At 44.7% G+C, this 16,172-nt stretch overlaps 1 protein-coding gene across 5 annotated transcripts in view; it reads left to right on the plus strand.

The window, feature by feature from the left end:
• Window positions 1-16,172, plus strand: part of PLEKHG1 (pleckstrin homology and RhoGEF domain containing G1) — a 260,178-nt gene that overhangs the window by 194,269 nt on the left and 49,737 nt on the right. For 3 of the 5 annotated variants that reach the window (XM_085612485.1, XM_085612489.1, XM_085612488.1), the window contains exons 11-13: window positions 5,537-5,570; window positions 6,880-6,975; window positions 8,192-8,230. In XM_085612485.1, the coding sequence (XP_085468611.1) occupies window positions 5,537-5,570; window positions 6,880-6,975; window positions 8,192-8,230 (169 nt within the window). The remainder of the gene's footprint in view (window positions 1-5,536; window positions 5,571-6,879; window positions 6,976-8,191; window positions 8,231-16,172) is intronic. The other 2 variants (XM_085612486.1, XM_085612487.1) reach the window with 1 other exon arrangement.

Here is a 16,172-nt window from a genome sequence, read left to right on the forward strand (position 1 = left end):
ATGTGTGTGTATATTTAAGCATGTGTGTGTATGTGACTCAAAGTAACGGTCAAATGGTGTGCAATGTCACTTCCGATACCCCTGGCGTTTTGGTGATTTGACGCCCATGCGCGTAAGAAAGTGATTAATAAGGTATGGCAGATTCATTCAAACGTGTCCTGTATCACACTCATCCTTACACAACAGAAGAGCTGCTGGTGAACGTGCACCTTCGTATATGCATACAATTCTCTGGTACGGTTGAGCATCACTTGTCTAAATGAAAGGTCAGCTGTGACCCCCCTTGTGGAAAGTTAATGAATTGCAGCATCAAAACATTTTTTTTTTTTTTAATGATTTCTCTTTTGTCAGTATTAGTACGCATTTGTGCATACCGCTTTACGCTGTACGTATATTCCTTTATGTATATTTACACATAAATTAAATAGTGTAAACTGCTACCATTTTAGCGCCGAATGATATATAAACAACATGCGGCACTGCCATGATTTTGACGTGTGCATCTGAACTTTACACTCACGACTAACCCTATGTGGCATGGCGTGGCCAATTAAGATTATTTTTTGCATTAAATGCAGATAACACTGTGGTGATGAAGAGGAGCTAACACAAAGCCCACTGTTTTATAGATTTTACTTCTAGTTAGAAGCTGATTTAGAAACCACTGATTCTAAAATTCCCAATAAACCCATTTAGTATCTAAGGTCTGCCATTATCTTTACAGCCACGTTGTAATTATTGTAGAGTGTTGGGATATTTCATAATAAATATATTTAAAATGTAATATGTCGCTACTCTTCTCGTTATAGGTGGTTTAGTTACTAGCCCTTTGAAAGAGTAATGTTCACTATTTGCGAACACTAAAACCATGGCGTGTAGTGCCGTATTTAAACCCTGTGGAGGCCCCTAGGTAGTCGAAATTTCGAGGCCCCGTAGCAAACTCTGTCCCAATACATTTTTAATTTTACCAACCTACAATTTTAATAAACCAATTTTATTACACAAAACTAAACATTAACAATTATTAATGGTATTAAACAAAAACATTAGAATTTTTTTGTTTTAAGAAACCAACAAAACTTTAAATATTCAATTTCCTCAATTTGTTTGTGGTGAAATCTTTCAGGATATCTTGATTATCTTCCCTTTGCAAGACGTCGTTTTCAGTGGAGTCTTTAATGTAAAATTTTCGTTTCTTAGAGTTGATTCGTTTTTTTTCCTATCTTTTGGAAACAATTTAAGAAAGCTTGATTTGACTTTTCTTTCAAGATCAAATCAATATTGTCCGGCGTCTGTGGTGAATTCGGACAGTCAGGCGGCAGTGGGGGGTTCGGACTGTCAGCCGGCAGTGGGGGGTTCGGACTGTCAGGCGGCAGTGGGGGGTTTGCACTGCCAGGCGGCAGTGGTGGATTTGCATTGTCAGGCAGCAGTGGTGGATTTGCATTGTCAGGTGGCAGTAGTTGATTTGCACGATCATGCAGCAGTGGTGGATTTGCACTATCATGCGACAGTGGTGGATTTTCACTGTATTGTGGCAGTGGGAGGTTTCCACTGTCAGGTGTAGTGGTGGATTTGTACTATCATGCAGCAGTGGTGGATTTGCACTGTCATGCGACAGTGGTGGATATGCACCGTCAGGTGGCAGTGGTGGACTTGCACTGTCAGGTAGCATTGGTAGATTTCCACTGTCATGCAGTGGTGGATATGCACTGTCAGCTGGGAGTGGTGGATTTGCACTATCATGCAGCAGTGGTGTATTTGCACTGTCAGGTGGCAGTGGTGGATTTGCGCGGTCAGGCGGCGGTGTTGGATTTGCACTGTTTTGTGGCAGTGGTGGATTTGCACTATCATACAGCAGTGGTGGATTTGCTCTGTCATGCGACAGTGGTGCATTTCCACTGTCCGGTGGAAGTAGTGGATTTGCACTGTCAAGTGGCAGTGGTGGATTTGCAGTGGCAGTGGTGGATTTGCACTGTCAGGCGGCAGTGGTGGATTGGCGGCAGTGGTGGATTTGCACTGTCAGGTGGCAGTGGTGGATTTGGACTGTCAGGCGGCAGTGGTGGATTTGGACTGTCAGGCGTCTGTGCTGGATTTGGACTGTCAGGCGTCTGTGCTGGATTTGGACTGTCAGGCGTCTGTGCTGGATTTGGACTGTCAGGCGTCTGTGCTGGATTTGGACTGTCAGGCGTCTGTGCTGGATTTGGACTGTCAGGCGTCTGTGCTGGATTTGGACTGTCAGGCGTCTGTGCTGGATTTGGACTGTCAGGCGTCTGTCCTGGATTTGGACTGTCAGGCGTCTGTCCTGGATTTGGACTGTCAGGCGTCTGTCCTGGATTTGGACTGTCAGGCGTCTGTCCTGGATTTGGACTGTCCGGTGTCTGTGGTGAATTCGGACTGTCAGGCGGCAGTGGGGGGTTTGCACTGCCAGGCGGCAGTGGTGGATTTGCATTGTCAGGCAGCAGTGGTGGATTTGCATTGTCAGGTGGCAGTAGTTGATTTGCACGATCATGCAGCAGTGGTGGATTTGCACTATCATGCGACAGTGGTGGATTTGCACTATTTTGTGGCAGTGGTGGGTTTGCACTGTCAGGTGCAGTGGTGGATTTGTACTATCATGCAGCAGTGGTGGATTTGCACTGGTGGCTTTGCACTGTCATGCGACAGAGGTGGATTTGCACTGTAATGCGGCAGTGGTGGATATGCTCTGTCAGGTGGCATTGGTAGATTTCCACTGTCATGCAGTGGTGGATATGCACTGTCAGCTGGCAGTGGTGGAATTGCACTATCAGGCGGCAGTGGTGGATTTGCACTGTCAGGCGACGGTGGTGGATTTGCAGTGTCAGGCGACGGTGGTGGATTTGCATTGTCAGGCAGCAGTGGTGGATTTGCATTGTCAGTTGGCAGTAGTTGATTTGCACGATCATGCAGCAGTGGTGGATTTGCACTATCATGCGACCGTGGTGGATTTTCACTGTATTGTGGCAGTGGTGGGTTTGCACTGTCAGGTGTAGTGGTGGATTTGTACTATCATGCAGCAGTGGTGGATTTGCACTGTCATGCGACAGTGGTGGATATGCACCGTCAGGTGGCAGTGGTAGATTTCCACTGTCATGCAGTGGTGGATATGCACTGTCAGCTGGCAGTGGTGGATTTGCACTATCATGCAGCAGTGGTGTATTTGCACTGTCAGGTGGCAGTGGTGGATTTGCGCGGTCAGGCGGCGGTGGTGGATTTGCACTGTTTTGTGGCAGTGGTGGATTTGCACTATCATACAGCAGTGGTGGATTTGCTCTGTCATGCGACAGTGGTGCATTTCCACTGTCCGGTGGAAGTAGTGGATTTGCACTGTCAAGTGGCAGTGGTGGGTTTGCAGTGGCAGTGGTGGATTTGCACTGTCAGGCGGCAGTGGTGGATTGGCGGCAGTGGTGGATTTGGACTGTCAGGCGTCTTTGCTGGATTTGGACTATCAGGCGTCTGTGCTGGATTTGGACTGTCAGGCGTCTGTGCTGGATTTGGACTGTCAGGCGTCTGTGCTGGATTTGGACTGTCAGGCGTCTGTGCTGGATTTGGACTGTCAGGCGTCTGTCCTGGATTTGAACTGTCGGGCGTCTGTCCTGGATTTGGACTGTCAGGCGTCTGTCCTGGATTTGGACTGTCAGGCGTCTGTCCTGGATTTGGACTGTCAGGCGTCTGTCCTGGATTTGGACTGTCAGGCGTCTGTCCTGGATTTGGACTGTCAGGCGTCTGTCCTGGATTTGGACTGTCAGGCGTCTGTCCTGGATTTGGACTGTCAGGCGTCTGTCCTGGATTTGGACTGTCAGGCGTCTGTCCTGGATTTGGACTGTCAGGCGTCTGTCCTGGATTTGGACTGTCAGGCGTCTGTCCTGGATTTGGACTGTCAGGCGTCTGTCCTGGATTTGGACTGTCCGGTGTCTGTGGTGAATTCGGACTGTCAGGCGGCAGTGGGGGGTTTACACTGCCATGGAGCAGTGGGGGGTTTACACTGCCAGGCAGCAGTGGTGGATTTGCACTGCCAGGCAGCAGTGGTGGATTTGCATTGTCAGGTGGCAGTGGTTGATTTGCACGATCATGCAGCAGTGGTGGATTTGCACTATCATGCAACAGTGGTGAGTTTGCACTATTTTGTGGCAGTGGTGGGTTTGCACTGTCAGGTGCAGTGGTGGATTTGTACTATCATGCAGCAGTGGTGGATTTGCACTGGTGGATTTGCACTGTCCTGCGACAGTGGTGGATTTGCACTGTCATGCGACAGTGGTGGATATGCCTTGTCAGGTGGCATTGGTAGATTTCCACTGTCATGCATTGGTGTATTTCCACTGTCATGCATTGGTGGATATGCACTGTCAGCTGGCAGTGGTGGATTTGCACTATCATGCAGCAGTGGTGGAATTGCACTATCAGGCGGCAGTGGTGGAATTGCACTGTCAGCCGACAGTGGTGGAATTGCACTGTCAGCCGACAGTGGTGGATTTGCAGTGTCAGGCGACGGTGGTGGATTTGCAGTGTCAGGCGGCGGTGGTGGATTTGCACTGTCAGGCGGCGGTGGTGGATTTGCACTGTCAGGCGGCGGTGGTGGATTTGCACTGTCAGGCGGCGGTGGTGGATTTGCACTGTCAGGCGGCGGTGGTGGATTTGCACTGTCAGGCGACGGTGGTGGATTTGCACTGTCAGGCGACGGTGGTGGATTTGCACTGTCAGGCGACGGTGGTGGATTTGCAGTGTCAGGTGGCAGTGGTGGATTTGCACTGCCAGGCGGGACTGGTGGATTTGCACCGTGAGGCAGCAGTGGTGGGTTTGCACTGTCCAGCGGAAATGGTGGGTTTGTGTTGGCGGATTTTCACAGTCATGCAGCTTTAGTGGATTTGCACTGTCATCCTTAGCGAGTTTGCGCATGAGGGTCTGGAGCTGGTATTGGCATTTTTGTAGAGCTGGGGATGGGCAGTTTAGGTCGGAAATCCCCACGATGACCATATGGGTTATGGACATTGAGGAGTAGATATTTCCCTGGTGTGCTGAACGGACTGGTAATTTGAATTCAACAACAAGTTGCTTCTATTTTACAAACAGTCTGTAGGAGAGTTTGTCACGCATCTCCAAAGTGTTTACCATTCACAGAGGAGCAGGGCAAGCCTCCGGCATCTCATTCTACAGTGAGTATAAACATATGAAAGATGATATCTTCTTGCTGTGTAGAAAGGTAGTGGGCGTATGGTAAAGCGTGCAGTGAGAGCCTACAAATTAATTCTCCGTGTCTGTAAAGTGCCCTCCAGACCACCTCGTGTCGGTGGGAGGATAGGCTGCTAGACATAGGGATCACTTCCCGGTGGTACTCACACAACCTTAACTTCAGCCTCTCACAACGGATCATGGTCCAGCCCCTGCTCCACACACGGGCTTCCCAACTGTGTGAACTCCAGAGTGATTGTAACTGGGATGTGGGTCCTGTTCACTGATGTGCTCTACCTACAGCTGAATCTTGCACCTCATTACTCTTATCTTCCCTTCTGTCTTACAGGCCAAACAAGCAATCCTGGAAATGGATGCCATACGTACGTATTATTTTGATTTCCTTACATCGAATTGCCGTTTATTTTTTAAAAAATTGTGCAGTTTTCATATGGGAAAGTCTGTTTTCTATTTCACAAATTGACACGTAAGGATACTTCTATACAGAATGGAAGACAGACTTCAGTTTGGGGAAAGTGCTTGTTTTAAAGGAGTCCTTGAGCCTCTAAGTCATATTTTTCCCGCCGAGCCTCAGTTTGAAGTTAGCCCTGTCTTTATTTCCTATGATACCCCAGAGAGTTGACGCCAACCTCCAGGTAGCTGTCCTGCTTCTAACTGGATTAGCACAATCATGATGTAACATGTTACATATGAACAATATCATGTACGGGCTATGATAGTCGTCGTCTTCTTGGCTGCTCTTGCTGATAGTGAGATCCACGCCCAGTGCTTCCGCTTAGTACAAAAGTTAAGTCTGGTTAAGTTCTGACATCAGAGGTGGTTACGTTTTGTGAATGTATGTGTGGTTAGCTAGGGCCATGGGACTGTAGAATTACCATTTGACCTTGAACACCCCCATGTTAAGGAATCAGAGGAGAATGAGTAGCAGCACTTGTCAGCCAGGACAGCTATTTCTGCACCAGGAAACAACAGCAATAGCCGGAGAGGAGGTGAACAATAGAGTTTGAGAAAAGTAAGGGCAGAATATTCCCCCATTTTTAAAAAATAATTCTACAAAAGTGTGTCATTTTCAACTTTTTAATCTGTAATACATTCATCATTTCATGTTTGTTTAACTCTTATACCATCTTCTATTCTTGTTTCATTGTGTTTAAATGTCAGCGGTCAAACTTAATCACTTTATCCCTTATATTGTATTTATCACCATGCTATATGCATATTCAGACTTTCTACATCCTACTATACTTTTAATTTCTGTTCCTTCTTATTTCACCAAAGCTAAAGATTCTGTTCCATTGTTTCTCCGTGCCTCTGTAACCTTTGAAGTTTGCAAAATAGCTTTTCTTCAATCCACCTCATTTTACTTTTCATCAGCTGCTTTACAAATAATTTATGATTCGATCATTCATGACCCTATCATACCCATCTATATTAAAGTTGGTATGTAAGTCACTTAGAGAATTGATGTCACCTTGGTGCATTTGTAGAATGTTTCACATTTAGTGTGATAATACGCCTGTCATTGTCGAGTGAGATCTGCATGTCCGTAAGCTAACAGACTGCACTTGACTAGTGTTCTATAGCTGATTGGATTGTTTATGGATCTTCGTGTTATGAAACTACTGTTACCCAAAACCAAGTCATTCACTCTGATCTCTGATTTCCTTGCAGACCATCCTGGATTCTATTATAGTCCTGAGGAAGAAAACAATGCACCTTCACAATCCAAGGAGGCTGTCGTCCCGCGTCGTGCCAGAAGAAAATCAGGTGACTAGTGATTTACATGGATGAATTTTCACACAAACCTCTCATTGCTTTTCATCAGATAGAGGTGTTCCTGGCAGGAAGAGCCATTCACTAATGTGCTGTGCTACCTTGTATGTCGAACTTAGAACAAAAGTTGAGGCAGAGAGAAGGAGTTTTTTTTAGACGGTCCCCTGATTTTCCCTAGAGTAACTATAAACAAACACGTGGTAGCATCCTAAAAAGTTACTTTTTTCAGGTCCCTTTCCCAAAATCCCATAGAAAAAGTTTTACTTTTTTGAAAGGTGGACCCTCACCCACATATCCTTGGGGCCAGAGCTAGATGCAATAACTGCTGGTGCCCAGGGACGTAAGTGTGACGCTGGAGTACCGTCTACACAAAAAAGCTAATTACATAGAATTGGAGACTGTGAAATCCCCAGGATTTCCAGCAGTGAGATTTACCTCCATTACAATGTGGCTTGGTCTGGGTGAAAGCAGGGAATAAGTGCATGCCTTTTTCACTAATGAGTGTTGGATTAGACACAATACAGTGAAAAATTAGTGTACGAAAAAGATCTTGATGGTCCTCATGAAAGGGCGAGCAATAATTAAACGACGCTGACCAATGGATATGGGAGTAATGAACACTCCACAACATCCGCTCTCCTGTTTTCAACCGGTCAAGGATGCCCTGTGAATAAAAAGTCTACAGGACTAGGGTATATTATTAGGCGTTTTAAAATTTGATCAGGATCTCCAAGTATGGTCGAGAACCTGCATCAAAATATTTCCTCCATGAGTGGGGTTGATGCTGGGCGGTATTGATTTACCCTACTGGATGAGGACTCTAGGATGATGGACGCCACAATTGATAGATTTCACATCTAAGCCTAAAAATCATGAGACACTGTCAAGGACACAACACAATACCAATGTAGACTCGGACTACCAGAATTGAAATTATCTCACACACAGCGACATGGTGCTGTTATAAGGATGGTGTAACACCACATTGTAAGGTGTGAGTTCTTGTTTGACTTATCGTTTGAGGAACACACAATAGAAAGTGAATGTCCCTCATTATTTTGAAGATTGCTTTTATAGCATAGTTTCTGTCACAGTCATATTTTATCTACTGGTTATTTGGGATATCACAAAAGTTGGGCTTTGTTACTCAGGTTTTTCTAGTCTTTGTAAGTCATTGCATTTTGTTAAATAAGCATACTTTGCTTTTTAGAGCCCTCGTCGAGACTCCATAAAGTGATGACAGAAGGTGGTGAGTAATCATTTACCAGCCCCAAAAGTATGAGATCAGACTGTATTGGTAGACTTTATGGTGGTTATTTAATTTATTTATATGAACAAAGAAGAATTTTCATATAGTTCCACATGTCACCAGAGACTGCTTCAGGGTGCTTAGATGTAACATGGTTGGACAGGCAGATAATACTATAGAAGAAGTGACTCCTGTAAAGGTGAACTTTAATTAAGTATTTCATTTTCGCACTTTTGGGAACTGTGGCTTGATCTGCTTAAGTTTGAAAGGTTGGGTGGAAGAGCACTCTCGGCATAGAACCTCTGTGTCATTGTGGACACATCATGTGACTAGTTCATTCATACCAGAAGCCATAGAGTGCAGTAACTGTAGTAGGTTCTTTAATCTGTTTTGCGGAAAACATCTAGCAGACCATGAACTGGAAAAGTTTTACCCTTTGGTACATGGTGAATTTCATGCACCCTTCGGGTAATTTCAATATGATCCCTTGGTTCTCTCCAAAAATTAGGCGGGTTGAGTTTAATTCTGTATTTGGTAGCTTTTTGATTGCTTCAATCCTAAGATGGAATTCAGCGGTCATCATCTTGTATGGGTTACACTATTGTTTTGTGTTGATAGTTGGCAAAGGGAGTGATTGGCTAACTCAAAATGGTAGCATGTCTGGTTGACTACATTTTGACCTGGGATTTGATTGTCAGGAAGCTGTCCAATCCATACCATTGAGCTTTCTGATGCTGATGATGAAATCATTCTGTTCTGATGAAATGTTGTGCATATGAGGAGCCTATTGGCAATAGGGTCCTGCATTGTACCAGCGAGTGGTTGGCGCCTCGTTCATTGGCTTACTCTGTGAAGTCTTGCTCCCTGGCTGATTGAGAGATATGTAGTAGTTCTGACTGATAATTGTGCACTCTTCATTTCTAGACTAAAGAATACAAACATGGTCTGCATTGCACATTAACATTATTTATTTTATTTACTTAATTTTACAGCTCTGTAAAATGCTTAGACTGCTTTAAAGCCATATTAAAAGGGGAATAGAGGCAGGAGAAAAATACCATGGGGGGAGCCACATATAGGGGCCTCTGGACAATACCTGGATTTATACACTGAGCTGTACACTTGATTTTCAAAGCTATTTTCAGTCTCATGCAGTCTGGTTCCAGTGGGAGGAGAGATGAGAGTTACAGAGAGCAGAATATGCAAACAGATCTTTTAGCCATTAAAACAAGAACTGAATGAACTAAAAAAAAAAAACCAGAATGTGAATTCTAATTTGAAAATTAATGGACAACTGAAATTAGAGTAAAGTGGTAAGATGCTTATATTTATGCCATAGCAAACACAAGGAGATGATGGAGGGAGCACTGAAACGTTTCAGACACTCACCGATCTGGGTTGAATCCATCATCGTTCTTTAGCTCACTTCGCCACTCCAGCTCAGCCCCAGCCATATGCAAATCAGTCTCCACCCTGTTCCTCATCGGAACAGTCCAGCCCGAACTGACAAGCCAGGTCTTCCCTGGACCGGAAACAAGCATCCTGGGATCGGTTTCGGGGTATCACCCCTCATCAGCCAGGCTAGCTTGAATCCAGTGGCAAAATGAGCAAGGGACCCACTTCTGGGCATTACCCTGCCAACTTAGGGCGAACAAAGCAAATACAAGGAGTTGATGGGCGGAGCACTGAAACTTGTATGAGTGAAATCTGGGCCTAACTATATTTTGCACAGTGGCAGTCACCTCCGCTTCTTATTGGAAAGGTTTGGGGTGATCCGTCAAGCAGGGGGGCCAAAAACCCATTTACCCCCTGAAGTTTCCATTGGGAATTTTAAACAATGTTACAGAAAAAACAGCTGAAAGGAATGCATCCAAATTTGGCACTAAGCTAGATCTTTAGCCAGAAAGTGTCAATTTTGTGATATGGTGTACATATGGTTTAGCCATTTTTGACGATTAAAGTTCATAAAATAGAGATCTGGACAGTTGTTCCAGCCGGACCACAAATTAAAAAGAAAATAGAGATATCTGATTGGTCTCTAGAGATGTTTTCCCATCTGCTGTCTTGATAATGTGGGAGCAGCACAGGTACTGAGGAATCTGATTTGCTGGCCCCAACATGAAGAAAAATATTGCACCCACCATTACAGAACTTTTGGACTCTGTCCCTGTGTACTGAAATGATTTCTAAAAAAACATATAAGGGTGCCGGGTAGGGGCGCTGCTCTATAACACCCCCATGACGAGAGGGAAAATGCCCGCCCACCTAGAAGACCTCTGGATGGCCGTTGCGACAGCACAGATGCATAAAGCTAGATTGAGCTGTCAGCTTAATGCCAAGATCACTAGCCTGCTATACCTGCACCTGTTTCTAGTATACTGATGCGCTTGTTCTTTTAAAGTTTAATGTATATATGGTTTTCTGTTCATGAGTACACTGTTAGAGTATATATCATTGACAATATTATGCGACCCTAACCCTGAACCCTGCAATATCGGGGGTAGAAAATGACAGAACTGCTGGATATAGACAGATGTGATTAATACCTGCACTACTAAGATTTTATTTTCTTCCTCCCCCCTTTGGCATCTGATCTTTGCAGATATGGACTACCCATTTAGAAATGTGCAAAATGTTGCTAGACAAATGTATAACTACAAATTGAACTCAACGTGTAAAACTCAATAAACAAATGTTTAAAAAAAAAAAAAAAGGGTGCCGGGTGGGGGGTACCCTGAATCCCTCTCTGATGGTTGGTTGACCGCCCAAATAGGGTTTGACATAGGGCCTGGCCGCAAGCCAGCCCCTGTGGTAAACTCAGTGCCGTGCTCGGCTGGAGGATCTGCTTGGCATGGGGAGGGGGGTTGGCTGCCGGCGGGGATTTAGGTAGCCAACTCCTAGCTGCGCACGACCTTAGTCATTGCATGGAGCAGTTGACCCCAGCCATATGATTGTAAGATCTTACTTTCATTTAAAAACAAGCATTGGCATAGCCAATAGGTCTCGCCTTTGGGACCTTATAAGTGTTTAGCCATGCAACAGTTGCATAACTAAATACTTATAAGGTCCCAAAAGCGGGACCTATTGGCTATGCAAAGCGGCCGTGCGGCCGCGAAAGTAAAAGTGATCGCGATCAAACATCAAAGCGGCTGTGCGGCCGCTAAAGTGAGAGTATTCGCGGTAAAGCGCGTGCCCGCGCACATACACTGTAGCTCCAGGCTGGCCTGGTAGCACTTTTTGGAGCCCTCTCAATAAGACTTGCCAGACCAGCGCATGCGCTGGGTCAGGCGAGACAAAAAGACATAGAAAGTCACTGAAAAAAACAAAGGTTAAAGTGAAGTTATATATAAGTAAGGTAGTAACATTTTAAAATTGCAATTAAAAACCTTAGACATTCACAGAAAAAACAAAAGTTAAAGTGGACATCCGCAAGTCTTCTAATAATAAAACACGAATGTTTAAAAACATAAAAACACTGAAATTCAACAGTTATTCATAACTGTCCTAAGTATAACTTGCACGTTATGATGCACTGCTTATGACCTTGCATATTAGATCACTGAGGACATCTGAAACCTCTGGTGGGTGGTGCAAATTATACTTGGGTCAGTTACGTATAACTGGTTAACATCATTGTTTTTTAGTGAGTAAATGAGTTGACCTATGTTTTAACTTTTCACAACTACGAATGACTGTGCTCATAATGGATTGGCCAGAACCTGGAAAGCCATGTGCGTACCTCAGCAGTAAGGTATGGGATGAGGACGAGGGAAACTAAGTGCAGCCTCTAGTTCTCGATAATTTCCATAACTCCTAGTTCTGCTTTCTTCCTCATCAAGGTCGATATGAATCGCCTGCTGCCTGCCATTCTCACAGCTCCTCTCCTTGGTGATTTTCTGGTAACCAGAATGTGTTGTTGATGATCATGTAGGTGCGTTATCTCCCTATTAGTTTGGTAGGGACTATTCACAAAAATATTTAAAAGCAACGGAAGATCCAGTCTGATAGGTTCTGCGCTTCCGTAATAAAGGTGGGACCAGCAAGAATTAAGAGGGATGGGCATTACTGGAACGTAATCTACACATATTTATGTGCTTACCCCATTCTACTCCATCTCTGGCATCATTTTCTAATCTCTGACCCTCTCTATTTCTTAAGAGCGAGAGTAGATTCGGTGGTAAGCACCACAATGTCTTGCTAACCTTCCAGTAATGCACATCACTCCAAGTCTTGCTTCTCACATCCATTACGAAGGTAGTGCGGAGCCTCTCAAACTCTATCTTCTGTTGCTTTAAAATATTTTTGTATATAGTCCCTACCCCCCCTAATGAGGACCTAATGCGCCCCTCCATCAACAACACATTCTGGTTACCAGTAAATCACTGAGGAGAGAAACTTTGAGAATGGCAGGCTGTGGGTGGTTCATATTGAGCTTGATCAGGAAGAGAGCAGTCTTCAAATTTTTCAATAATTAGAGGCAGTACCTCTATTCACTCATCCTTAGTCCAGACTTTACTAATGAGGCGTGCACAAGCCTTTATAGGTTCTGGCCAACCCTTTACGAATACAGTAATTCCTGAAATGTTAAAACATGTTTGAACTCATTTATCCAATTCAATGCAGGATGCCAACTTCAAACCTGTAGGTGGAAGCCAACTCCAATAATGGCCTGATATGATGGATGAAGGTGTTTGGGGATGCTGATATGGTTGCCCTGCCCAGGGTTCATTTTTGGTACTATTCTGCACTTCTCTGAAAGAGTTTAAAATACCATTTGCGGATCTCCAGAATTAATTCATGCAGGTAGTGCCAAGTCATCAGTTGTTAAAGCCAAAAAATGTGGAAGAGGAGGGAGGTATATGAACAAGAAGAGGAAAACCACTCCATGTTAAGGAATGAGTGTTATCAAAATCAATGGGCCTTAAGATTTTTACGCTTTCAAAAAGTGGCAAAGTCTGAAGTTCGTAGCAAAAGTGTTCCAAGCCTTACTCATGGACTAAAAAAAACAACACCCCCACATGAAGCTTAAATGACTGCACGGAGCACATAATGTCTACTGCTCTGAAACTTTGAGAATGTGGGTGGAATAAGACCGGAAAGCATTCCACAAAGAACTAAGGGGCATAATGTGCATTTGTAGGTGTATCAAATGAAAAAATGAAAAATCTCCTTCTTTGACAGACAGGCAGAGTAAAGTTCCTCTACCTTCAGAAACATAATCTCCTCTCCCTAGGCCATAAATAAGTCTCACAGAGATTTTTTGAACCAGCCGCTATCTAGGTGAGAGATTGGCAGGGAGGGAGCCCAGCATAGCAAGAATTATAGTAATTTTGTCTTGTCTTGACACCTGCCCCAAAACACAGCCCTGATGTTTTGGCATTCAAAAGATGCAAATAGCTTAGAAATCCCCCAATATATTTAACACCATGGCTAGGTTTTTAACTTTGCTGACAGGTTGAATTGACTCCCTCAAAAGAATGTGGTATAATTGGTAAATATCCTGAGAGTCAATTTTCCCTTAATCCCCAAAGAGGATACTCTTAGTTTTGTCAGAGTGTGGATGCAGCAAATTGATATTCATTAAGTCAGGACTGCTAATAGGTTACTCTATAATTCACCCACAATGCCAATCTAATTCGTCTTATTAGTCATCTTGATTCAGATTTGGGGCCCATCTGCGTATAATTGCATGCTAACCTTGTAAATACTTACACCTAACAGGTGAGCGAAGCATACATTTGAACGGACTGTAGGAGCCTCAAGGAACCTTACTCTCTTCTATGGCGCATTCTCATAGAAACGGGCCAGATTATACCTACTGATCACAGTTGGACAAAGATCAGAGCAAGGCAATGCATGTAGTCAAAACGCTTCATATCACAGCTACTTTGTCTAAAGCACCTAGTATCAAAAGCTGCTAATCAATCTTAACTGACCTACACAGCAAAATGGCCCTCATGCCCCAATCCTAAAACCTAGTAATGCTCCTTCAGTCCTGGAAGAGGAACAAGCAGCAGTGTTCAGCCTATATGTTAGCAGGTAGTGTCCCTCTACGCTGATGACATTTTGCTTTATCTTGCCAAGCCCCGATCCTCGATCCATGAAGTACTCTTTATCTTCACCCTTTCAAAGTCACTCTGGTTACACTATTAACTGGGATAAATCCCTGATATATATCCTAAGTGGGTGTCCACTGCTCCTCCCGTCGGGATGTGGTGCTACCATTGTTACTGATGGCTTCCAATACCTAGGAATTTACATTACAACAGAAGAGGCGGTCTTTTATCAACGAAATTTGCTGCCCCCCCACTCCCCACCCCTCCCCCCCCCCACGTGCCCCACCACCCCCCCAGCGTCTTAAGGCAGATGTATAACATTGGAGGAATGTTCCTCTTACACTCTTGGGGAGAGCAGCACTTTATAAAATGATGGCGCTTCCTCTATGCATTGCAGAATACACCACACTTCGTCCCATCTCAGTATTTTACTTCTGTTGAATCCGAAGTTTGTAATCTCTTATGGAACGGCAGCACACCCCAAATCGCTTTCACCAAGCTTGTTAGGAGCTGGTATGATGGATTGTCTTCCATCAGATCATACTACAGGGCCTCGCAGCCTATCGTCCTTAATCACTGGATGCATCGACCAATTGATGACTCGCTATGACTCGGATGGATAGACACAATATGCTGGCTGGTACTTATTTACGGGCCTTGTATGGTGGTTCAAAGCTAGAGCCCAAATTTACTCCGACCTCCACGACAATCTCCGTCTGGCACCTTACGAACTCAGCGTTGAGCTGGAGGGGCAGAATTACCAGGTGACTCCACTGTTTGATTCTTGTCGTCTGGGTACTCTTGGGTGGCATCCCGGGTTCAATAAATGGGATTTAATTGGCCTGTCCAAGGTGGGCGACCTGTGGGTTATGGGCGGTATGGTACCTTTTAGTGATTTGCAGAGACCATACCAGCTGCATAAGGGGGAAGCGTTCCGCTACCTTCAAGTGCTCAGCGCACTGACCAAGGTGCTTTCTAAAGGTAAGGAATTGCCGGTGTCCTCCCCTTTGGAGGATAGGTTGTTGGACGACTACCTCCCCACCAAAGCCATATCTCTCATGTATCGTAAACTCCTCAATAATTCACTTGACCCCCTAGACAAAGTCCGTACAAAATGGTGTTCAGATGGGGGCGAGATCTCCGACGAGGAGTGGAGGGAGGCCCTGGCGTTGCCCTGGGAGGTTGCGATTCATTCCCAGTTCAAATTGATTCAACTTAAATTATTGCATAGGGCTTATTACACAATCTCCGTATTGGTCAAAATAGGTTTTTTAGACTCTCCGTTGTGTCCCCGTGGCTGTGGCCAAGTAGATACTTATATGCATCAATGGTGGGACTGCCCGATTCTTCATAGGTTTTGGGGAGAGGTCACTTCTGTTCTATCTCAGACTTGCTGTAAAGAAGTGGTGGCTAACCCAAGGCTGTGTCTTTTGAACATCTGGGACGCCACTGATCTGACTAGACCGTAACGACTGTGAGTCACTTTGGGATGCATGGTGGCTAAGCGAAATATCGCCAGAACTTGGAAGGGAGGGGTTGATCTGAGGTGTGTTGATTTGGAGTCTGATATGGACTGGTGCATGCAGGCTGAAAGAGTGGTATATCAGAGTAGAGGTTGCCTGGGTAAATGGACGAAAATTTTGGCCCCCTGGAATAAGAGCAGAGGCTGGCTCTGTTCCCCCCTTGAATGATGACTCCCTATTTGCTGTTAATAATGAATCTTTGTAATTGTGCTTCCTTGGAGTTGTCTACAACTGTAACGCCTTACACTCGATTTTAATTAGGTATGGCCCAGGCAATGTCCCCAATCATTTTTATTCGACCACTTCACATTTGATGTCTGATTGTGCATTTTGATGCTGATTTGTAATCTATTTGTGTTGGTT

This window comes from Triturus cristatus, chromosome 6 (genome assembly GCF_964204655.1).
Source record: "Triturus cristatus chromosome 6, aTriCri1.1, whole genome shotgun sequence".
NCBI classification, from domain to species: domain Eukaryota; kingdom Metazoa; phylum Chordata; class Amphibia; order Caudata; family Salamandridae; genus Triturus; species Triturus cristatus.